Raw genomic sequence first — 25646 nt, forward strand, 5'->3', positions numbered from 1 at the left:
CCCCTTCTTTTCTCCCACTCTCTTCTACCCAGACCAAAGTTTCACAACACCTGTTTCCCCATGGGTTGTCATTAGGGCTGGTCAAAAAATGGCTTTCAATGGAAAATTGGGTTTTCAACTTAACAAAATTTTTCATTAAAAGTGTCTGATTTCTGTAGAAAATTGATTTTTCATTAAGAAAAAAAGCCTGAAAACCAAAATATTCCTAGCTGGACATACTCCCAGGATGTCTCATGGGAATAATAGTTCAGTTGCCTACTGTCTCCATTCTATTTTATGGGCAAAGCTGTCCAGCCAGACTACATCTCCCATGATTCAATGTGGCCAGAAACTTCCCTGATAGACTGCTTCTCCTCTTCAAGAGGATATACCATGGTGCATCATGGGAAATATTGTCCAACCAAGGAGCCCAGTGTATAGAGGAGACTGGGAGCATGAAACACCTGGACTATAACTCCCTTGAAGCACCACAGCTGCATTTCCAAATAGAAATATTTAGATTTTTGGCTGAAATATTTTTGGTTTCTGAATTTCCATTCCCTGCTCTCCTCCCAAACCTCCCTCCTCAAAAAAATTTGAAATTTTCCATGGGCAGGGGGACAACAATTTTCTTTGGCACCTGAGACCTAAAACAGAACTAGCTGATGTGAATACATTTTCTAAAGATTACTCTAAGAGACTAAAAAGGATATTGGACCTCTCTCCATTTTCCTCTGTACTAAGGAAGATTATGTTATTGATTGTTAACAATTTTATTCAGCTGAAGTACTCAGATACTGAGCTGATGGAGTCCTTATAAAAACTGAGATTGTTCTTAAAGACATTATGGGCACGTTGATGAATACAATTAAAAGGTCTTTTTGTGAAGAGATTCTAATTACCCACTTCTGCATTTGTTCCCTCTGCCTCCTTAGTGCCAGTACTTTAAAGGCGCTCTGAGAGTGGAACATTAAAATCTGAAGGTGAGTTTTGTTGTTATAACACATGTAAGTGCCATCTGGTCACTCAATGTGTAATCATATTTACATGCCACTGCCACAGTGGAAAGTAACAAAAACAATGACAATTAACGTTAAATGTTGAAATACCAGTATATATTGACTCTAAGATAGGATAATTTAATTATTCACTTTTGCACTCCCAGTTTATGAAAGAACTGTTACATTTTCAAGAGATTAGTTGCATTAATGTTCTCCCTAATGCAACAGTACTCTTTTTAGCTTGAATTAACTCCAGGGTAATCACTGTGACACCTTACAGACACACCCTGTCCTTTTCTGTACTTGCAGAAATGGGTAAGTAAAAGCTGACTGTGGTTCTCATAGAAACAGCAATTTAATCTTGCAGAAGACCTGACATGCTTAGGGTGTTTTCATACATTAAGAAGTGTGCCACGCTATTACAGCTGTGCAGAACTCACCTGTTTCAAGGCGCTGGAGTTTTGGCACAACGTACTGATGGATTTGGTTCACATGGGATCAGGATCCCAGAGTTTATCCTGGTATTTCAGTTGAGCAGATCAGAAATGTTGTTGAAAACAAAGTTCCAATGAGAAATGAAGGGTAAAAATTAACTAAAATGCTCAGGAAAAAGTTTCCATTTCCTAACAACTCTTGGGTTTATTTAAGCACCAACACTCCGGGTGAAACCATGGAAACTCAGGTGACTGAAGATGAAACTATCATAACTCAGCTGGAGTCAAATTTTTCATAGGTCATGGGACAACCACCCCAATGCCCTTACCTGGTGCTCTCTTCTGGAGAAACAGCCAAGTGGCCAGCTACACCCAATTCTTCTAAGGGGGAACTCAGGCTGGCCTCTCTCAGGGCATCAGGGTAGATTTAACTGGCCCATTTCCCCATCTGTGAGCAGGGCTGTGAGGAAATGCTCATTCCCCACACCACCACGCATTCCCAAGATATTTTCTGAGTAGGAGGCAGCTTTGCCACCTCCCTGTTTCTACATCAGGGAGACCTAGATAGCGCCTCTGGCTTCTGCGGCTGTCTATACACTGACACTTAGTGTATTCTGGGGACTATTAGCCCTTTTCTCACTCTGCCTGACCACAAGTCTGGCTTTGCTTCAAGCCTAGAGGCCACTCCAAACTCATTTTCTAACTGAAAAACCAAAATGAGATTTTCAGCATCTCCCAAATTATGTGGTGGCTGTTTTTTACTTACAAATGAGCTATCAAAATGGTCAGAGGTGGCTGCTAAATGGAGCTGCCTGTGCCATAGGAAAGAACAATATAAAAATATTCTACTCTTTCCCTTGTGCTCCCATCCTGCCACCTCATCACTCCAGCTCAGCTGGTGCATTTTGCAAGCACATCGGGAACTTCAAACTTTTGCTGAATTGGGGATCAGTGTTCACCATCATTAGCTACAAGTTTATTTCACAGTATAAAATAATGGTTGAAAAAGTGCCTATGTAAAATTGGCCATTTCTTACTCAAGAGATCTGCTCCCTTGTATTCTGAGTTATAGCTAGTGTACTTATTTTGAACACAGAAGAAATCCTTTAATATTTGTTAGTCATAAGAGCATTGTAGAGCCAATAAAGCTAAAAGTATATGAACTGGCTGCTATTCCACTGATGGCATGCATGACAGAATTATGAACTACATTCCAAATACAGACTTATTACTGGTGACGATGCACAAGTCAGAGATAATATACTTGACTTTCAGATCCAAGTAGTTAGAAAAAAATATGACGGTTAAAAAACTGAGCAAATTAGATATGGAAATCATTGAAAAAAAACACAGAATGCCACAACAATTTTTTCCAGAGTACTTTCTGAGTATAACTACATTTAACTGGAATCCTAGTCTGCATAGAAACATGGCTCTGTACCTGTAACACTGTACCTCAAAATAGCACCTTTTGGTTGAAATGCTTGGGGAAGCTCAGCTCAGATTACAAAGGCTTGTGCATGTCCACTTTCCTTTGACAAAGTGGCATACTAATGAGCTTGCATGGTCCAAGGGGGCAGTGCAGTGTCAGACAGTATATTCCTGGGGTGCAAGGCTCGGGGTTCGTCTGATTGGCTGATGCCTCTCTCTGTATGATTCATGAATGGCTTAAAGAGCCTTTATGCAATTTCGCTGAGTGTGAGTCTCCACACGCTGATGGCTGAGTGATCACAGCACCTGGAAGGGTTTTCTGTTTGTCAATGGCACAGCATGGTGAGAGACAGCCCATGCTGGGGAATTAAGGGCGCACTAAAGTCCCACAGTTCCAGGTTGTACCACTTTGCATAACTCTGCTGAAATTAGTAATAAATTTGACCCACTAATGGATAAATCAGGAATAATGTTTTCAATAATATCTAGATACACACATGAACTCCACCAAAAACACAATCATATGACCAGTGGCTTTCCACTGAAAGTATGGCTCTTGCAGTTAGTTAACCCACCTTGGAAAAAAATTTCCAAGATGCTTTCATAGGTTTTTCCCCTTTCCTCCATCCTCCCTCCCTGACAAGTTTAAAGAGCTACTCAGATGGACAAAACCACATTAATACTTGGTGTTCTTAAAGTATTATACAAACTAACTAGCTAATCCTCACAATTTGAGGTAGTCAACTTTTATTGTCCTCATTTTATAGGTGGAGAAATTGAGACAAAGAGACCTAGTCAAGACACAAACTGCTGTCAGCAGCAGAATGGAGAACAAACAAATCCAGGCTAATTGGATGGCACTGTCCCAGGCACCATTCAAAGTCAGCTGTGTCACAACTTCTCATGAACTTTTGTAAAGTGGTTTCTACATGGATATTTTTACTTGTTTTAATATCATATGTCACACTCTACTTTGTTTTGTGCCTACTGTGCTTTTACATGATTTTTTGGCATCATATACCACATGTATCATGTTTGGACCTCCCAAAATCCAATTCACCTGTTATGTGTTAACAAGTATTTGCAGTTTGCTTTTATTTACTTGATCTAATGCTATATGGTCTCCTTTAGTACAGCTTGATGTATAACCATCAATCAGTTTCCATTTCTATTATTGTGCAGTTTCTGCAGCGCTACGTATCTGTCACTATCTTTCTGTGGTTAAGGTGTGCCGAAAATTGTGCTCTTATTATCTCTAATGATCCCCTATGACATTCTAGCAAGAAATGTCACCTCTAAGATGTTCACATTGTTTATGGACAGCACTTAAAGTCTGTTGCTAGCTAATCAAATGTTTCATCTGTTTGGTTGCAAGCACTGAATACATGATGCTCCAGTAGTATACTTTTCCTCAGAGTACAATAATCCCCATACATTCTCATATGAATGTCAATTTGGTTCACTTCCCAGTTTTCAAAACACAAGTATCTTTTATATCTCCTGGGTATGTTCTCCTGAATAGCAGTATTAAGTACTGCAGCTTTTCTGACATTATCTCTTTGCAGCATTGAGATACTTGAAACTCTTTTTAGTCTTTTTTTAATATATATATTATATAAATTTTGAATGGAACAATATATATATGAAGAAGTGAAGAGCAATTTCTGAAGAAGTAGAAGATAATTTCTGGTAAAATCCTTAGTTTCACTCCAGTCAGCACCATAAACACAGAGCCTTCCTGTTTTTATTTATCTGCTTCTGATCCAACCTCAGTGTGAGAAGGCATGTCACCACCAACCAAGAAGTAAATGCAGCAACTGCTGGCCAGCGCCGATTGGCAGCCTCACAACAGCTGGGAGAATAAAAGAGCTGAGAAGCAGTGGGGTGGAATGGCTGCCAGAGGAACAAGCAGGCCAGAGAAAGAAGGCCCTGCCCAGTAAGCTGGTGATTGTGATTGCGACAACAATCCAAAGAAGGGATGCCCAGATCCACAGGCTGGTGAAGCCTACAGAACCAAAGGAGGCAAGAGGGAGCTCAGGGTATAACAGGAGAAATGTGGAGGACTGATTCTGCCTGCCTGGTTTAAGAGGTCTGAGCTGGAATCCAGTGGCATGGGTGGGCCAGGGTTCCCCTACCTGACTCTAAACAGAGACTTAAGAGCAAAAGGGGTTCCAGGTCCCTTCAGGGCAAGGGTCAGAATCCCCAGCAACATACGGGGAAACCTGTATACCCCTGTGAGACAGATATTAATATCCTTGGCTCCAGAACAGGACTATAAACACTCAAAAAAGGGGGACTATCCGTGCAGACTCTGCAGTGCCTTGTCTGACCAAAAGGGGGATGCTGACCCACTGGGGCACCAGCCTAAAAGACAAGGTAAATTATTCCCATTCTATATGGCTTGGGCAGGGGGAAACGAAAAGGCTGTGTTCTGCTCTCTTACACTACACATTTTTTTTCATTTTGGTCACTTGTTGGTTTTACCCACAGATTTGTGGTAAAAGTGCAGGGGGAGGGGAGGAAATGACTCCAAACTCTTCTCTGCTTCAAAAGATAGATCTTGTCATACATTTTTTCACTTACATTTTATTTGGTAAAATACATTCATGATTTCACAAAGAGATCATTGTCAAGTACAAATAAAAGGGGAAAAAAAATGTTGTTCCCAATCACAGGCCTCTGCTTAATATGCTGTTGGAGATATAATGGCACTAGTGGATGGGACCATTACTCATCATCAGGTCTATCCTGTTTAAATGAAGGGCACTGGTATGCATACACAAAGGCCTACACATCACAGCATCCTTGAAACTATTAGTAACTACCCAACAAAAGCAGTAACTATGACAACTTCTTATACGCAGTGGTATAAGAGCACAAGAGTCTTAAAAATCGGAAAGTTTTGCACCTTCGATTTCTCTCTCAGATAGGAGGTAGGATGTTTGGCTTGCATCGTTACTTCAGGTTATTCATGCGGCCTTTTACCTTCAGCTGCACTCCTAACAAATATGCATAGGGATGTGCATAGTGGTATTCAGTATCATATGTTAATAAAATTATCTCACAACATTACATTAATGAATACTTGTTAAAATAAGGTTGTCATCTTTCCAAACATTAAACAAGCCCGATTCCATCTCCAGAGGCTCAAGTTCAAGTACTAGTTATTTTACTAGTAAAAGTGAGTTTGTTGTTGTCATCCTACTCCTTTATTAATGCATGTCACAAAATTGGATAAGTCTCTACTCAGGGGAATCCAGAACTGAGAAAAACGTTGTTTGATTAACATTGTTCCTAAGCTGCTCTGAAAATGTTTTAGATCATGTTGCTTCAGAGCCTGGTCTGAATGAACACTGAAATCACATCTTCTTCCTCCTCTTGCAAATATAATATTCCCTTGGCTCCTACACAGAAAGAGAAAGAGGAAGATAATAAGAAATAGGACAATAAGAGAATGATCGACCTTGTTTGGGGAAATTTCTCTATCTGGTTTCATACCCAGATTTCATACACCAGATAGAAAACTAATGTGGTTGTGTAGGGTAGCAGTCCCATGACAAGTATATTTTACAACTTATTTTGCCATCAAGGATGAATGAGAGCACAAAAACACAAAACGGGCACAAAACTGACTCACTGTTCATAAACACTTTCAGTTCCCTTTTCGAACTGCTGTGTTTTGAATCAGTGTCCTCAGTGAAGTACAGAAACATTCCTAACAAAATATTTTAAAATGCCATTTTAAGTAAAATATGCCTAGTATACATTCATACCTGTGCTTAGAAACCATTGTTATAGATGCCTTAGAGACATCTTAAAAAGCTCTACATGCCCCCTTTTCCCCCCACCCCAAATATCTTCCCTGGCCAAGATTCATGTCTCTCTCACCCTCCTCTCTGCTCTGCCAATGTTCCTAGTCTTGTCTGCCCATTTGTCAGCTTCTCTCATTGGTGATTACTACAAGGCAGCCCCCTGTGCCTGGTATGATTTTCCCCAGCTTAACCATAAAGCTTCTTTTCACATATAAGATCCTCTTAAAGATCCATTTCTGCTATGATGTATATAGTGAATCAAGTTGATTGGCATATAAACTGCCCCTCCCCTCTCTGTTTATTTGTGTCTGTCCTGAGACTGGGAGCTCCTTGGAGCAAGTACCCATCCCTTCTTGAATGTCTGGAAAGCATCTAGCACTTATGGTAAGTGCTACAATAAACAAATAACTAATAATACATGGACTAGCACAGAGGTGGGCAAACTACAGCCCCTGGGGGACAGTCCTGCCCAGCCCCTGAGCTCCTGGCCCGGGAGGCTAGCCCCGTGCCCCTCCCCCGCTGCTCCCCCTCTCCTACAGCCACAGGGCCGGGGGTTGGATAAGGGGAAGGGGGTCCTGGGGGGCAGTCAGGGGACAGGGAGCAGTTGGGTGGGATGGATGGATAGGGCAAAGGTTCTGGGGGGGCAGGGGATGGGGAACAGGGGGAGTTAGATAGCGGGTGGCATCCCGGGGGGCGATTAAGGGCAGGGGTCCCGGGAGGGGGCGGTCAGGAGACAAGGAGCGAGGGGGGTTGGATGGGTGGGGACTTCTAAGGGGGGCAGTCAGGGGGTGGGAGGGGTCAGATAGGGGGCGGGGGCCAGGCTGTTTGGGGAGACACAGCCTCCCATACCAGGCCCTCCATACAGTTTTGCACCCTGATGTGGCCCTCGGGCCAAAAGGTTTGCCCACCCCTGACATAGCAGTGCTTCTGTGGGTCAGATTCCAATCTCACTTACACCAGTGTAAATCTAGAGTAGCAATTCCACTGATATCAACTTGACCATGTCTCTGCCTTAAAATGTATGAAATTTCTTTGGATTAATAATCTTATCTTATTTTTAAAAAAGAAATAGATCTAATACAATGGAATGTAATATGTACATAGAAATACACTGGTAAGAAAACACCTATCTTACACATGGAACTACCACATGGCAACATTACAATGAAAAAAAATTAATTGGAAATAGTCATTGCTGAATATAAAAATTCAACAGCAAGAATGTTTTTGAGCAACAAAAAGTTTTATATGCTCAATTTGTTCAGTGAACGATCAGAAAGCAGCTTCTCCTTTTACAATATAATCTCTTCCCTGTACTGACATTTTCATAAACTATACAACAAAGTGAACACTACTGTGCTTTATATAGATATCCCTTACAGGGATCCCACACTAACATATCTGAACATTAAAACTAAAATGTTCACATTTGGGTGCTGAAAATTAGTCATTAGTGCCTGAGAATGTGCAACACCCATTGACTTCCCAGAGGCTCCTCTCTAAATCAAGACATTGATTTAGACACAGGAGTCTAAATATGGATAGAAGTGCCTAAGGCACCCAAATCTGAACCTTTTTCGCCAAAGGATCTAGCCACAACTGATCCTGTCTGTACTTTTAAAGTACAAATGAGAAGTCTGAACTTGAACCATTACTTACAGCAGCAGCATACTTGGTACTTACAGACTTGTTTCCTAGACTCTTCAGTTGAGCTTACAGTTTTAAAAGCCTCATACTAGAACACATGCATTTAAATGAACCAGTACAATGGTTCCTCAAATACTTCTGAGAAATGTATTGTAATGACAAAGCTGAGGTTAGAAACTACATTCCATACATCAATCTGAGTAGTGCAATTGCCAGAAACAGAACAATCCCTGAATCTTTGGGGCAATCTTTTTCCTCTTCCAAAACTAAAAATTCCTTCAATGTTGAAATATTATGGCAGTTTCATGATGGGGACTACTGTTTATTTGGAGCTCAGTCCATCAACACCAGAGCAAAAGATCAAGCAGCACTGCATGTGCTACACCATGTGTACTAGTGATAACCTTTTGAATCATGATGCGCCAGATGACTATTGCCTAATGACACGTTGCTGCTCTAAAAATTTGTGAAGGAAAAAATTTTTTAAACATCTATGCATTGTTGACTTTATATTCTGTATTAAATCCTTTTACACTCAAATAGCTCCTACTCTACTTCTCAATGTGAGATCATTAGATAACACAGACAAGTACATTAAGAAAGGGTCATATTCAGCTAACCATTTACACAATCAGAAACTACAGGAACTGTTAGTAAGATTGTGTCATATCACATTGTTGTCATGATAGTAATGCAATCAATTGAACAGCCATATAATAAGCTGCATATAACACGGTCCTCTCACCACCAGCACTCCACCCATAATCCATCTTCTTTGAGGTGTATTCTAATGTTACAAACCTTCAAACACCACCTGCTTTCCCCTAACAAACCAAAATGTACCCCTCTAAAATGCAGTGCAGCATGAGGAAACATTCAGTACTGGCCCATGACAGATAATTCATGCCTAATGGGAGCTAGAAACGCAAGCTCTGTGTGGTTGGGGAGAGCAAATCCCAGTTTCCTCTACTCACTCTCCCTAACCAGTAGTTTCTGAGCTGCTGGGGTTTTAAGTCATGACCTTTTTTATGCCTAGAAAAGATACTTTAGATCATTGTTAGCGGGTTTAAAAATGTATTTGTTATAATTTTCCTCTCCCTTCAAGTCCAGTATTTTTGGATCAACTAGCTTCACAGGAAACATGCCAAAATAGTCCCGCAAGGATATTTGTATATTCTCTGAAACGGTTTTTCCCTGTAAAACATGTGGCTTACGCAGGACACATGACAGTGTGATGTGGGATAGAGGTTATACTAGCATGTTGTTGAGATGACTGCCATTACGGACGTGTGGTTTATCAGTTGTGTGTGACACTTCCAGACTCATACTGGTACAACTTTATAGCACTCCATGTATGCTATCGTTACCTGGGGTAAACCATCAATGTGTGATCTAGCCCAGAGTGTGGCGTTGTACTGCCCCTGGAGCAGCCCAAGGTGGAGCCTGTTATTTAGACCTGGCTCTGGGCAGTAGTAATTTTTGTTAGGCTCCCACCCACTCCATGCCTTCTCCTGACCTTCCCACCTACCTGGACAACGCTCTGCAAAGTCTGCGCAGGAAGTGGTGGTACGGTGAACCAGTCCAAGAAAGTAAGGTCACCTGCTGCCCCCTCTCCTGCCTTCCATTGGCACATAGGACGGGTCATATTCTGGCCCTTAGATTGTAAGCTCTTTGGGGCAGGGACTACCTTTTTGTGATTTGTGTAAAGCGCCTAACACAATGAAGCCCTGATCATTGATTCAGGTGTCTGACGCAGCGATAATACAAATAGTAATAAATCTCCCAGATAAGTTTAGGTAGCATTGTATTCTATTCAGAGCTCCATTGTGCTTAAGGTCGCTCGTTTGTATCTATGTTTCACATACTTGTTTGGCTTTTGTTTCTCTTGTTAAAAGGACTGAGAATTCATGAGTGTGAATCAGAGCTGACAAAGTTTAAACTAACATTTCTTTTGGTTGGCAGGGGGAAAAAAGGCCTAATGAAAAAGTTTATGAAAGATTTTTAGGAATTTTAATTTTTTTTTTGTAATGAAATTCAAAAATGAAAAAATTGAGGTGAGTTTGCTTTCCCCCTTCTTCTAATCCCCCCCCCTTTCAGTAGGAAGTTGGGGAAAAGGTCACGAAGAGGAGGCCACAGTTCCTGGAGCGAGAGGGGCTGCAGGATGAAAGAGTGGTGGGAGAGACACTGCTGGAAGAGGGCGCAATGCTTGGCCAGAGCTAATCCCCAGGACGGTCAAGAGGAGGTGTGACTTGCAGTGAGTGAACCCTGCGACATTTGAGCCAGGCCCCATCCATTCCCCTGCACCTCAGGTTTGCTCCACTGTGGCAGGAGGGGGGAGCACTGGTTTCCACCTGCATGCTCACCCCCCTCATACCAGTGAAGACTTTTTACTTTTCAAAAGGTGTAATATCTCCAGCCACTGTCAGGGCATGGGTGGCTCAGCTTTCAACAAGGCATAATTAAGCTATTTCTGTCTGACTAGAACAGGCCTGCACTTTTTTTTTTAACCCGGTTGGGTGATAATTAAATTAGTGACATAAATATAATCCTAATTATCAAAGTAATCTTTACACACATATTGAGACTAGACCATTACTAACATGTTCTCACCGCCAACAGTAAATAACAGAAGTTTCTGCTGAAGGGGAAAGCAGGTCTCAGCCTACAAAACAAAGATTAAAAGGGCAGATGTGCCAGTGTACAAATCATTACTGTTCTGCAAATCAGCAGGGATTCATATACATATGACACAACTCTCAGATCAAACACCAAAATGATTTCATCTTTACCATTGCGGAGTAAATAATAAATCTGAGTGGTGCTGGATTATGAAAAGATTTAAGGCTAAAAATTAATTCACAGCATTTGAAGAAGAAAAAAAATCTTATCAAGAACTAGTGAATGAAGGTTGGATTCAACCAGGACATAATAGGAGATAAACTCATGCCTATGATTATTGTCCTCTCAGAGGACAGAACTGACACTGCTTGTCTAATAACCCTCAACAACAGAATAATGCTGTCTTGAGAAGAACTATTTGCCCCACTATCCTATTTAGAGACGAAGACCCAAGATAACTGTTAACAGTAATATGAAAACGCAATTATTTGGAGAAGACAAAGGTCAAATACCTAAATGTTATTTGTTTTGTTATTGAAAAACAGAATGAGAATAGGTGACAACTTTGAGTGACCACCCACATTTCAAGGAAATAAAGGACAATTTTATTAATAATTCAAGACTAAATTTATTAAAGGACCAACACCCATGATGTTTTTTATCAATTGTACAAAATTATGCACAACAGACTTCACAGCACCTTAGTATTGTATGATATTTTTGCATGCCTGTTGCTGAAATATGGATGAGCACCATCTATTAACTTGATATGGGATTTGGGACATTAGGCAGCAAGTGAGGATTATTTTATTTCTTAAAAGACAGGTGGTCACTCTAGTGCCCTGCTAATTCTTCTTTCTGGGTGCATCTGTATATGAGCACAGCCCTATTATTCTTGCAACAACTCCCATTGAGGTCAATGAGAGCTTTTTCTAGGAAAGGAGTACAGGAACAGACCCATAACTGGAAAAGTACTTTGGGATTAAATGTAAATTATATACATTACATCCGCTTCTTCTCAAAGACGTGATACTGTACAGCTAGAACATGATTTTTTTTCTTTAGTGCTGTGATTTCATTAGAGCAAATCATTCAACATAAAATATATTAGATCCTATTACTTAAGAACAGACTCTGAAACACTGTTGATTTTTTAACTGTTTCTAAATTAAAGGTTTAATACTCTGACCCTATGTTATAGATAAGTGTTTTGCTCGTGAGTTTAAGGCCAAGGTCACACATTCTGTGTACTCTCTTGCCTATAAGATAGGGATCAGTTTAATAGCCTCCACGCATACATTTAGAAAGTATTGCCCAATCTGTCAGTTAATAGTCCTCCAAGGAGAAACTTACAGATAAACTTTTGCTTAAAAGGAAAGTCTTAAGGCTTATGTGTTAAGCATAACAGACCCCTGATGATTTAAGGAGCTGCTCTAGTTCTTTTTATCTTTTCACAAAGCCTTACAAGTGGGATTTCGGCAACTTTTTTTTTCCTGTTGGAGTCAGTGGTGAAATTCCCATTGATTTCAATGGGAGTAGGGTTAGGCCAATGCTAAGCACTTTGGCAAATCTCACCTTTATTTTAGGCAGAGCAGATCTGTATTTCATACCCACCTTTGATTTCTTTCCAATAATCATGACAACCATTATGCATTTAGGGCCACAATCGCTCAACCCAGCACCAAGGGTGAGTAGTGAGGCTGTGAGATGGATGTCTGTATAGAGACCAGGGTGAGGGACCCTACTCACCCCAGGTCATGGTGTGACAGCAGAGCTTCTCAGTGCAAACCATCAAACAAGTGCAACAGACAGCAGAAACTGAACTGAAAATTATAATGGGGGCTTTGCTTGATTTGAATTATGTAAAGGAGTAAGATGCTTCCCAAGAAAACATCAGCCCTAATTCACATATAGTCTGTAGGAGGATTCCAAAAAAGCATAGGCTTAAAAATAACACAAAGTGATGAACTCAGATATACATAAAGAAATTACATCTCTCGGTGTAAGAAAGTTTGGGCTTCCCTACTTTAAAGACAGGTTCTGCAGAACTGAGGGATCAAAACAGGATTCCTCTTGTAGCTGCCTTGTAGATGTCTCTGTTGGAAAGATCCTGAGGCTAGCAGTAGAAGCCACCCTGCGTAAGATCGAGCAAGCCTTGATATGGCCTTCTAACTTTTAGGCCAGTCACACCATAGCAATGCAAGCTACAATCAGAGAGCATTTCAGCATAGTCCACTTAGTGACAGCATCATCTAAGGAACTGATGTCAATTGAAAACAAACAGTTGGAAGGACTTCGAACGCTTTAGTTCTCTCCAAGTAGAACTCTAGGACACTTTATCCTCTTGCATTATGAGAAAGGCTTTAGGATGGCTATACTAAGGTGGGGGGTGAGGGGCAAATGTTGTCAAGACAACAAGCTCATTAAGGTGAGATAAGGACACTGTCCACCTTGGAGAGGAATCTTGGATGACTCCAAAGGACCACTTCGTAAAATCTGGTATAAGATGGATCAATCACTAACGCTTGAAGCTCGCTCCTTTTGTAAACTGACATGTGACTCTGGGATGCATTCACAGGAGTGTCAAAACACACTGGAGATAATTGTTTGGCGGTACAGAGCACTGGTGAGGCTTCAGCTGGAGTACTATCCAGCTTGGGCACCACACTTAAAGAAAAATATGAACAAATTGGAGAGCGTCCAGAGGAGAGCAATAAAAATGAGAAGAGGTATAGAAAACATTGGGGAAAAAAAATGGGCATGTTTAATCTAGAGAAGAGAAGGCTGGGGAGGCCCTCATAACGGTCTTCATATACATTAAGGGCAGTTATAAAGAACGGTGATAAACTGTTTTCCATGCCCACGGAGGGTAGGTCAGGAAGCAATAGGCTTAGTTTGCAGCAAGGGAGAATTAGGTTAGATATTAGGAAAAACTCTCTCACTCTAAGGATATTTAAGCACTGGAACCTGTTCTATGGAATCCCCGTCATTTAAGGACAGGTTAGACAAATACTAGTCAGGGATGGTCTAGGTCTACTTGATTCCTGCCTGGCATGGGGAGAAGGACTAGGTCATCCCAGGAGAACAATGCAATACTAGCCTGTGCAGATAGTCATGACTAAGCTTTTCACAAAAGCTTGTGGCACCTATGCCAACCCAAAAGGCAAAACACTGAACTGGCAGAGCTGTTCCTCTACAAATAAGATATTTCTAAGTACTTGGGGAGTATTCCTATGTGCACGTAAGCTTCTACAAGGTCCAAAGTTCATAGTCCCTTGCCATCCTCTAGAAATGGCATGAGGATTTCCCTGGTGAATATCTTGAACGCTTTTATTGACCACATATACCTTGAACCCTATTGTCTTATTCATTATCAGAAACGACTAGAAATATTTTTCCCCCCTCTTTCACCGCTTGCTCAATTACTTTCTGTACCAGAAGGGATGAGTTTTCCTGCAGCAGAAATGAAGAAGCCCAAAAACATTCATTCAGCTGAGGAAGGGACAATCTGAAGGTTAGTTTGAAAAAACTCTGTATGTTCCGGCCCATATTTACAGATGACGTGGGACTCTCCATGATATAAAGCTTCTAGTCATGGTCCCAGTAGGGAGATCCTGACAGGTTACTGAAAGCTGCTGGTTGGCTAAATGCTCTGGAGCCTTTTAAACACTCAAAAAAATTACATACTGAAAGCGGGGGGAGGGAGGGAGGGACAGGCAAAAAACTGAATGCCAGCTAGATTGGGCAATTCAGGTCACCTTGCCACAGACTAACATGCAATTTAGGGTTATCATACATTCTATTTTATGCTCAATATTTATTTTTCCTTGGAAACAATATAAAATACCCAACACCCATAGCCTGCTTTAACAAAATCTACTGAGGCTTGATTTTGTGGCATATATAGATAGATAGATAGATACACACACACACGGTTTTCCAAAATGGATACCTAAAGCTAGGATCCTAATTCTCTTTTTAGACCCTGATTCTGCAATGTGGGTGCAGAGATTTATTCACAGAGAGGTCATTGAAAGACCCAAGCGATAGACACTTAAAAGGCTTGATTTTCAAAAGTACTGAAGTTAATAGGAGCTACTGGGTTCTCAGCACTTTTGAAAATCAGGTCACTTGTATACGTGTCTACAGCAGTGGTTCCCCAACTTTAACAACCTGTGAATCCCTTTCACTAAAATGTCAAGTCTTGCAAACCCCCTCCTAAAAATGAATATTTCCAGGGATTTTCTCCTTTACTGGAGTATAAATTATAAAAACATTGATCTTGGAAATATAAAATGTGTTTTATGACATGCTTATTACATGCTATTTATCATCACAGTATTTTATTACATTATGAAAACAGCAACACTCTTCCAAGATCTCACTTTCGTAGCTTATATCACTTTGAATAAGCCTGTTATAAGACAAGGCTCTTATGTTTCATCAAGGAGTATTAGATGTGAAACAGCATGAAGGTATTTAAGAAGCCAACTCAAATCGTTCCTCCTACACAAACATTCAGGTCTTGAGCAGTCCAGGCAAACAACGCACGTTACAACAAAGCTTAAACTTGTTCTTCAAAATAATTTTAAAAAACAATACTAGCTGCCTATTTAATTTTAAAACCAGCAAAAAATATCCACCTCCCTTTCCATTTCTTATGAGTCTTGAAGTTTACATCTCCTCAGTGTGATAGATATGCTTGCTTTGATCTGATTAGCTCTTGGAAGTCCAGGGGTCCGGGCTGCTGGCCCCATGCTGCCCGGGGCCCCAAGTACAGCTCTGTCCACTATTAGGGATTTTTTTTCCCCCGCGAACCCCCTGTAACATTTTGCGAACCCCTAGGGGTTCACAAACCCCAGTTTGGGAACCACTGGTCTATAGGGATTTAGAATCCTAACTTTAAGCACCGGTTTTTAAAATTTTGGTCCAAGTTTGTCACACACAAACTTGTTTTCAAACTTTCACAAATATGAATAACCGATGCCTTCAAATTAAAATTATATAAATCTTTGTTTCTTTAAAGAAAAAATGCTCAATCATCTCAAACTATCCCTTGCTCTCTTTCACTCGTTTTCGCCTTTTGATGTAAAATTTAAAGGCCAGTGTCACACATTAAACCATTAGCGAGTTAAACACAGATCCTATAATCTATTACAAGAAACATTTTCACAGAAGTAATAAAAGAGAATAGACACGAGAAAAATATTCTTAGTAAAACGAGCATATTGACTTGATCACAAATCTTGGATTGGAACTGTGTGTATGTTACTTACTTTGCTCCCTGTGTTATTTTAATTTTTCCAAAAGTCTTCTGGTCACAGCAGCCATGGGCATGGATCTTAAAACATAACAGTACATCATTGGTATGCCCTTTATTCTTATTGCCAATATAATATCAGCTTGGATATGGGAAAGCAAAGTTTGACTTTGAAAAATAAAAATTTTTACAAAGAGAAATGTCACTCACTTAGAGAAGTGTTGAGATTAAAATCCTTACCCGCCTAAAAGTTGTGAATTGTACTGTTGTTTTTAAAGCTATTGCTGCATTTTGTCATTATTTCCCTGTGAAGATCTGTATCATTTTACACCAATACAAATACAATTTTAAAATTTTATATAAAAAAGAATGTCCTTTACTTATATCATTATTAAGACCAATGAAGAAAATTTAAGTCCTGTTTAAAGGTGACCTGAAAAGGTGGGAAAACAGGCAGGGTTTGTGTCCTTTTTTTTTTTTTTTTTTTTTTTGCTGCTTATGGCCCTATACAATATTGCTATTTATTTTTAAATGGGCTTTCTCCCCTAGCTTTTTAAATTAGAAAATCAAGTCCTGCCTAGGATGGTGAACAGGTGACATAGTGACATCCAAAGGGCGAAGGGAGGGAAAGGTGAACAAGTAGGGAGAGATCTCCATCAAGCATTCTTAAAACTACAATACCCACCTGCTGAAGTGAAAAAACAGATTGACAGAGCCAGACGAGTACCCAGAAGTCACTTCCTACAAGACAGGCCCACAAAGAAAGTAGGGAGAGAATATTTTTTATCAGACTGATTAGAGCCCTTGGTCTCAAACGCTAGGGACCGGGCCTGACCCTTTCTACAGCAAACACCCTACCTCTGAAGGGGTAAAATCTGGGCTGTCTAGCTCTGGAGCGTGCAGACAGGACGTTCCTAGTCTTTGGGGTCCTCTCCTGCAAGGAGCCTGCACTTACACTCCAACCACTCAACTTGCCGGCGCTTCTTCAAACTTCTGCGAAGGAAGGAAACTTGGTGTGTTAGTTTCGGTTCAGCTGCGGTGCCTCACAGGGACTGTGCCTAGGGTGGCAGAAGTTGTATAAGCAGCTGCCTGTCCTAGGCCCTCTCAGTGAGCGAGCCGAGCCCACAGCCCCTTCCCCAGCCACCTTCACTACAGATCGGGTTACCTCCGAGCCTGCGGAACTCGCTTTCCCGCATCCCCTGCATGCTGCCCCCGCTGTAGCCGTAGCCGGCCCCGGGGGGGCACAAGCGCTGGAAGTACTGGAAGGACAGCAGCTCTCCCCATGGCGGCGCCGCCTGCTGCTGCAGCTCAGCCCTGCTCTGCGCCTGCCCTGCCATGATGCAAGCCCTGAGCTGCTGCAAACTTTCCTGAAATAGGAGTCGGGGCGAACCCCTCCCAGCACATGACGGACGCTCAGCGGGGGCAGGCGGAGATCTGACGAGCTCCTCCTGCCGCCCGCCCCCAGCAAAGGACGCTCCACCCAGCGCCTGCTTCTGCTCTCAAGGCCTGTTCCTACCACTGGCTTCCTCCCTGCGCGCACTCAGAGCCCTTGTCCCGCTGCTGGAGGAGGGGAAGCGCCTGTTCTAGGGTGTTGAGAGAAGCCCCTTGGTGAAAGAACCCAATGCTATAATCATTAATTATTATATTGCATTTCCCAGATTCCGGGTTGGCTTGGATGTGAGGTTAGATGTTCCCTGTGTCACTGTGACAGTCCCCTAGGGCCTATGGACAAGGTATTCTGGAAAGAAAAGAAAAGAAAAGAAAAGACAATCCTGTTCCAGGTGCCTGTTCATTGCACTGCCAGACCCACATGAACGTGGTCAGGGGTCGGGGGAAGCAAGTTGAAGGCTGACTTTGCAAAATTACCAGCAACTTGCCCGGCCCTGGGCAATAACTCTAAAGGCACCTCAGAGAAGTTGGTGGTGGTGGTGAAGTTGGATTTAGGGGGGCAAGTGGAGAAGAACAAAGAAGACAGACCAGGAGGGAGTTTCTTTGGCAGGAAGGAAGCAGAGATAGCAGGGGGAGGGCAGGAGGTTCTTCCAGAGGAGAAACATAATGTAACCACCAAAATAAAGTGGTAACGGAGTAGTTTTCTATCTCAAAGTTGGGGAACAAAGAGTTGGCTCCACAGGTGAGCTTACTTACCCTCCTCCTGAAAGCTCCTAAGTAGCACCATGGCCACTGTGTATGGTAAGAACTTGTCTCTTTCACCAACAGAACTTGGTCTCAGAGAAGATACTACCTCACCCACCTTGTCTCTTATATATAGAAAAGCAGGTCATGTTACTACACACAATATGCCTGACACCCGCATCTTCCCACCCCCACTAAGCAAGGTAGTGAAAAGTGAAGCCACCTTACATAGTCTTGGCATAACAAGATATAAAGGTGTAGGAGAATGACAGACCCCTGAGGTGTCGCACAGGTGAGTATGACCCACCAAGGATTCAGTTACACACCTGGGTTTGATCTGCTGTGTCCATTTATCATTACCGTCCATTCTTGATCTAGTGCTATGTAGTGTAATGCCATCTCTGCTATTTCTCTCCTTTCTCCCAGACTGAGGCACAGATTTTCCTCATCCCTTTTTGTCGAGACATCTTGTACGATTCCTGGTAGCTCAAGGAAATCTTTGTCACACTCATACTTCCTTGTATTTGGGGTGTTGGAGACTATGCATCCCAACCTTAACTCTGCCCATTCAGCCCAACCTTCTGTATATGCTCCTTTACCAAAGTACCTAATTTTGTTAGTTGAGGATGTTAGGTGTAGTAGGATGTGGTATTGGGAGGGGGTAATGGTAAAGGGGGGTGATGACTGGCATCCCTATGGGGCAGAGTTAATGTTGTGGTGTATGATAGTCATCATAATGTGCCTAAACAACTTTAGATGGCTTAACATCCTAGAATACAACCCTGGCTATGGTGTTTCTACCAGCTGCCACCACTATCAAGGTGTGCTATCTGTTTGAGTGTGAGCATGACTGTGACTATGTGTGTGTATAGCACTCTGTGTCCCACCCCAGGACTTAATTTCCCCCTAAACCAGGGTCTAGATCCCTCTTTGTCTACCCCAGTACTGTATATCTGTGTCCAACAGAACTCTGCCCCCCTCCTCTATTTTTCTCTGTCTTACTGTCACCTACAAAAATGGTCTCCAAAAAAACCTTACACCCTCTAAAAACTGCAGCAAGTGAGCCCTACTGGTCAACCTGGTAATCATATTTCAGGAAAAATATCAAATCCAAACAGACATTATTATAGAAACATGGAAGTTTTACATATTCTAAATCAGGGGCTCCTAAACTGAAGTATATGTACCACTGGTGGTACGTGAGCTTATTAGAAGTGGTACCACAAAAACTCTAAACAAAACCTTTCAGTATCAAATGAACAGTCGAATGCACTGCAGTGAATCAGAAAATACCCAGGAAGCAAAATGCACTCTCCCATTTGCTTTCATACATAATGGTGAATAACACTCGCCAATCATGCCAGCACAGTAGTTTTATTTAGCGATGTGTTGTACACTGTTGTTGTGCAGACGGGCATTGTACTCTCATTTGCTGCACAGCCGGCTGGCTTTCTGCTAGGCCTAGCTATCAGCTTGTGCTGGGCCACACAGCTTGAGCTACAGAGATAAGCCTGTAAAGTTCCATATCATGCCACCAGAACTTCTCTTGTCCAAACAGACATATGCATACAGGCATGAGTCAGAGCAGCTGCATAACCCGTAGTCTCATGAAGCACCAAGATCAAAGGGCCTTCGCGCAGGAAGCCACTGCAGAGCAGGGGCTCCCTTTGCACTGACTGATTGCTCTGCAGGGCTGAGAGGCAGGTGGTGCATGGGGAATTCCCTCCTGGCTCTGCAGGGAAGTTTGGAGGCATGGGGGTCAGTCTGGTGGATAAAAGCTTGGCTACAGGACTGAGAGTCCTCTGGCTCTTCGGGAGCATAGCAGATGGCTGGCTGCAATATGAGCCTCCTAGCAGGGCGGAGGCACTGTGCAGTTTGTCCAGCATTTGCAGACATCCAAAGGCCTTGCTTGGGATGAGGGTGGAGCTACTGTGGACCAAAACACACACACACATACACTCTCACACCAGAGCCCCCCTACCCTTTACCACACAAACACACCCCCTTCTTATTACAGCACTTTTTTCCATTTTCTCCAAGAGCGACTCAAAACGTTGTGTATCTTTCTTGATTTGTGTTTTGTGAAAGGGAAGCAAAGTGAACTCCGATTTGTGTTCAACAACAATCCAGATAAGAATTAGCAGGAGCTTTGAACTTACATTAGACAAGTTAAAAAGTCAAGCCACTGAATATAGTTCAGCAGCATACCAAAACACATCAGTGTCACTGAAGACATATTTCATTGTTTCTTGTAACTTGAATAGCACTAGAGACAAATAATAATCATAAGGGCTGCTTCATTGTATATCTTTCTGATGTCTAAAACCTCAGATGTTTAAAAAGACTATTATAATCAAACATTTTAGGCTTGCTTGTCATTTATTTTATTAGATAGAGTTCAGAAATACTTAAGCCTACCAAGGCCTAAAATAAATGCACGCAAAAAAAGGAGACATTTGAATGTGGTACTTCAAAAATCCATTTTGAAAAATGTGGAATGGGAATCAATAAACCTTGAGAATCACTTTTCTAAGTTAAATATATATCTGGGCCTTATCAGCATATCCAACATGGGAGGTTACCATTTGGAAATGTCAGCAAAATGTAACATGAGCAAAACAACATATTTTCCCTACCTTCATTTCCAGTTGTTTTAAATACATTCAGAATAACAAGAGCTGGTTAAAAATCTTTTTGTCAAAACCTTTTCAATGTAATGAAAATTTTAGCCAAAAAAATATCAATTTTAATTGAAAAACATTCATGTTTTTATGATCTTCCCCCTTAAAAAAGTTCAGTTTGCAGCAACAAAAAAACAAAATATATTCAGTTTTCGTAGTTTCAGATTTTCAATGAAAACTCAACAAATTTCCAAGAAAATTTTTAATGAAAAAAGAAACATATTTATTAAAATTTTTCACACACAAAATTTTCTGAGCAGCTTTATTAAAATATTGAAAATATTTTCTGACACTAACACAGTAACATTAGATTTTTTTCTATGTAATTATTTTTATTTCTCATTGCTACCTTCACTTCCCCATTGAACCAGGATGGGCTTTTACCCAAATTTGTCCTATTCCTTCATTGTGAATATGGTGTTTTGCCCATCTAATAAACTCTTTTTACAGAACTCCCAATTTTCACTCACATTTTCTGTCTATATTTGTCCTCGCAATCAATCTCACTCATAATTTTCTTCGGCTTTGGAAAATTAGACTTTTTGAAGCAACAAGTATATTCTATCTAGTAACTGTCCTCTGTTTGCCCATATTGAATGTAATCAGGTCATGATCACTGGTTCCTAGGCAACCACCAACTTCCAGTCCTGTGATTAATTCATCTTGATTGGTCATAATGATGTCCAAAATAGAGTTACCTCATGTTGGGTGCAATACCTTTTGTGTTAGAAAATTACCATCTATAATTTTTAGAAACTCTAATAATGTTTTAGCACTGGCTGTGGGAGACTTTTGGCATGTCTCTCCCAACCTGAAGTCCCCCATAACAACACAATTTTTCTTTTCATGCATTATGGATAGGTGGCTAAAGAGTTCATCCTGTTCTCTTGATATCTCAGGGAACAAATGATATCAGATGCTTGTTAATATGTGATTAGGCCACATAAGTATATAGGTAGATTAGATTAGACAGATAAAAATGGAGATGCTATATAGAGATTCTACTTCACAAGAATAAAATTCTTAAATGATCTGAAATGTGTGGCATTCCTTTCCATAACGTTCAGTTTTGGAAAGGAATGCCATACACCTGCACACACTCGCAGTGTAGTGACTGAGAGTTCTTCTCTTTTCTTTGGAGGCCTAAAACCACATGCAAGAGGGAGCAGTTTAGCTCACTCATTCCTTTGTTTCTTTGCAGTGTAGTAATGTTTAGAGGTGGTCAAATAGCAAGCACAGTGATTTGTGAATGTTAATGAAAACATCTGTGAATCCTGAAAGTTTCATGACTCTTACAACCATTTACTTTTCATCTAAAAATTCATATCAGAAATCTGTTATGTAATATTTACTATTTTTTATTCTCCTGTTTTAAAGGTTGAATCAGGGAGCTGAGACAATATCATGTGACTTTTGTAACTAATCACATACCACAAAAATGTCAATAGAGAATAATGTCAGCAAACAGTTTACAAACAACGCATATTCCGAAAATTATTAGCTCATCAGGGCAGGGACTGTGTCTTCTTTTACATTAGTAAAAGACCAGCACTCCCAAGAGGAGGAGGAGGGTGGTGGTGGTCGGGGACTCCCTCCTCAGGGGGACTGAGTCATCTATCTGCCGCCCCGACCGGGAAAATCGAGAGGTCTGCTGCTTGCCAGGAGCTAGGATACACGATGTGACGGAGAGACTGCCGAGACTCATCAAGCCCTCGGATCGCTACCCCTTCCTGCTTCTCCACGTGGGCACCAATGATACTGCCAAGAATGACCTTGAGCGGATCACTACAGACTACGTGGCTCTGGGAAGAAGGATAAAGGAGTTTGAGGCGCAAGTGGTGTTCTCGTCCATCCTCCCTGTGCAAGGAAAAGGCCGGGGTAGAGACCGTCGAATCGTGGAAGTCAACGAATGGCTACGCAGGTGGTGTCGGAGAGAAGGCTTTGGATTCTTCGACCATGGGATGGTGTTCCAAGAAGAAGGAGTGCTAGGCAGAGACGGGCTCCACCTAACAAAGAGAGGGAAGAGCATCTTCGCCAGCAGGCTGGCTAACCTAGTGAGGAGGGCTTTAAACTAGGTTCACCGGGGGAAGGAGACCAAAGCCCTGAGGTAAGTGGGGATCCTGGGAGGAAGCACAAGCAGGAGAGCGCAAGAGGGGAGGACTCCTGTCTCATGCTGAGAAAGAGGGACGATCGATGAGTTATCTTAAGTGCCTATACACAAATGCAAGAAGCCTGGGAAACAAGCAGGGAGAACTGGAAGTCCTGGCACAGTCAGGGAACTATGATGTGATTGGAATAACAGAGACTTGGTGGGATAACTCACATGACTGGAGTACTGTCATGGATGGATATAAACTGTTCAGGAAGGACAGGCAGGGCAGAAAAGGGGGAGTTGCATTGTATGTAAGAGAGGAGTGTGACTGCTCAGAGCTCCGGTATGAAACTGCAGAAAAACCTGAGAGTCTCTGGATAAAGTTGAGAAGTGTGAGCAACAAGGGTGATGTCGTGGTTGGAGTCTGCTATAGACCACCAGACCAGGGGGATGAGGTGGACGAGGCTTTCTTCTGGCAACTAGCAGAAGTTGCTAGATCGCAGGCCCTGGTTCTCATGGGAGACTTTAATCACCCTGATATCTGCTGGGAGAGCAATACAGCGGTGCACAGGCAATCCAGGAAATTTTTGGATAGTGTAGGGGACAATTTCCTGGTGCAAATGCTGGAGGAACCAACTAGGGGCAAAGCTTTTCTTGACCTGCTACTCACAAACAGGGAAGAACTAGTAGGGGAAGCAAAAGTGGATGGGAACCTGGGAGGCAGTGACCATGAGATGGTCGAGTTCAGGATCCTGACACAAGGAAGAAAGGAGAGCAGCAGAATACGGACCCTGGACTTCAGAAAAGCAGACTTTGACTCCCTCAGGGAACAGATGGGCAGGATCCCCTGGGAGAATAACATGAAGGGCAAAGGGGTCCAGGAGAGCTGGCTGTATTTTAAAGAATCCTTATTGAGGTTGCAGGAACAAACCATCCCGATGTGTAGAAAGAATAGTAAATATGGCAGGCGACCAGCTTGGCTAAACAGTGAAATCCTTGCTGACCTTAAACACAAAAAAGAAGCTTACAAGAAGTGGAAGATTGGACAAATGACCAGGGAGGAGTATAAAAATATTGCTCAGGCGTGCAGGAGTGAAATCAGGAAGGCCAAATCACACTTGGAGTTGCAGTTAGCAAGAGATGTTAAGAGTAACAAGAAGGGTTTCTTCAGGTATGTTAGCAACAAGAAGAAAATCAAGGAAAGTATGGGCCCCTTACTGAATGAGGGAGGCAACCTAGTGACCGAGGATGTGGAAAAAGCTAATGTACTCGATGATTTTTTTGCCTCTGTCTTCACGCACAAGGTCAGCTCCCAGATTGCTGCACTGGGCAGTACAGCATGGGGAGAAGGTGACCAACCCTCTGTGGAGAAAGAAGTGGTTCGGGACTATTTAGAAAAACTGGACGTGCACAAGTCCATGGGGCCGGATGCGCTGCATCCGACGGTGCTAAAGGAGTTGGCGGGTGAGATTGCAGAGCCATTAGCCATTATTTTTGAAAACTCATGGCGATCAGGGGAGGTCCCAGATGACTGGAAAAAGGCTAATGTAGTGCCCATATTTAAAAAAGGGAAGAAGGAGGATCCGGGGAACTACAGGCCAGTCAGCCTCACCTCAGTCCCTGGAAAAATCATGGACCAGGTCCTCAAGGAATCAATTATGAAACATTTAGAGGAGAGGAAAGTGATCAGGAACAGTCAGCATGGATTCACGAAGGGGAAGTCATGCCTGACTAACCTAATTGCCTTCTATGATGAGATAACTGGCTCTGTGGATGAGGGGAAAGCAGTGGATGTGTTATTCCTTGACTTTAGCAAAGCTTTTGATACGGTCTCCCACAGTATTCTTGCCGCCAAGTTAAAGAAGTATGGGCTGGATGAATGGACTGTAAGGTGGATAGAAAGCTGGCTAGATCGTCGGGCTCAACGTGTAGTGATCAATGGCTCCATGTCTAGTTGGCAGCCTGTTTCAAGCGGAGTGCCCCAAGGGTCGGTCCTGGGGCCGGTTTTGTTTAATATCTTTATTAATGATCTGGAGGATGGTGTGGACTGCACTCTCAGCAAGTTTGCAGATGACACTAAACTAGGAGGCGTGGTAGATACACTAGAGGGTAGGGATCGGATACAGAGGGACCTAGACAAATTAGAGGATTGGGCCGAAAAAAACCTGATGAGGTTCAACAAGGACAAGTGCAGAGTCCTGCACTTAGGACGGAAGAATCCCATGCACTGCTACAGACTAGGGACCGAATGGCTAGGTAGCAGTTCTGCAGAAAAGGACCTAGGGGTCACAGTGGACGAGAAGCTGGATATGAGTCAACAGTGTGCCCTTGTTGCCAAGAAGGCTAACGGCATTTTGGGCTGTATAAGTAGGGGCATTGCCAGCAGATCGAGGAACGTGATCGTTCCCCTTTATTCGACATTGGTGAGGCCTCATCTGGAATACTGTGTCCAGTTTTGAGCCCCACACTACAAGAAGGATGTGGAGAAATTGGAAAGAGTCCAGCGGAGGGCAACAAAAATGATTAGGGGTCTGGAGCACATGACTTATGAGGAGAG

At 42.2% G+C, this 25646-nt stretch overlaps 1 protein-coding gene and 1 long non-coding RNA gene across 2 annotated transcripts in view; both read right to left on the bottom strand.

Annotated features, from left to right (window-relative positions):
- The window catches only part of MOCOS (molybdenum cofactor sulfurase), a 368425-nt gene extending 350905 nt beyond the window's left edge, over nt 1–17520 (bottom strand). Inside the window, exon 1 of the mRNA XM_034761386.1 lies at nt 17349–17520. Within this exon, the coding sequence (XP_034617277.1) occupies nt 17349–17520 (172 nt within the window). The remainder of the gene's footprint in view (nt 1–17348) is intronic.
- LOC117872676 lies at nt 5412–17338 on the bottom strand. Its single transcript, XR_004644560.1, has 2 exons — nt 17139–17338; nt 5412–6249 (listed from the first exon to the last, which is right to left on the bottom strand). It is a non-coding gene; the product is annotated as an uncharacterized LOC117872676 (long non-coding RNA).
- Nucleotides 17521–25646: the final 8126 nt, after the last annotated feature.

This window comes from Trachemys scripta, chromosome 2 (assembly GCF_013100865.1).
Source record: "Trachemys scripta elegans isolate TJP31775 chromosome 2, CAS_Tse_1.0, whole genome shotgun sequence".
Lineage (NCBI taxonomy): Eukaryota > Metazoa > Chordata > Testudines > Emydidae > Trachemys > Trachemys scripta.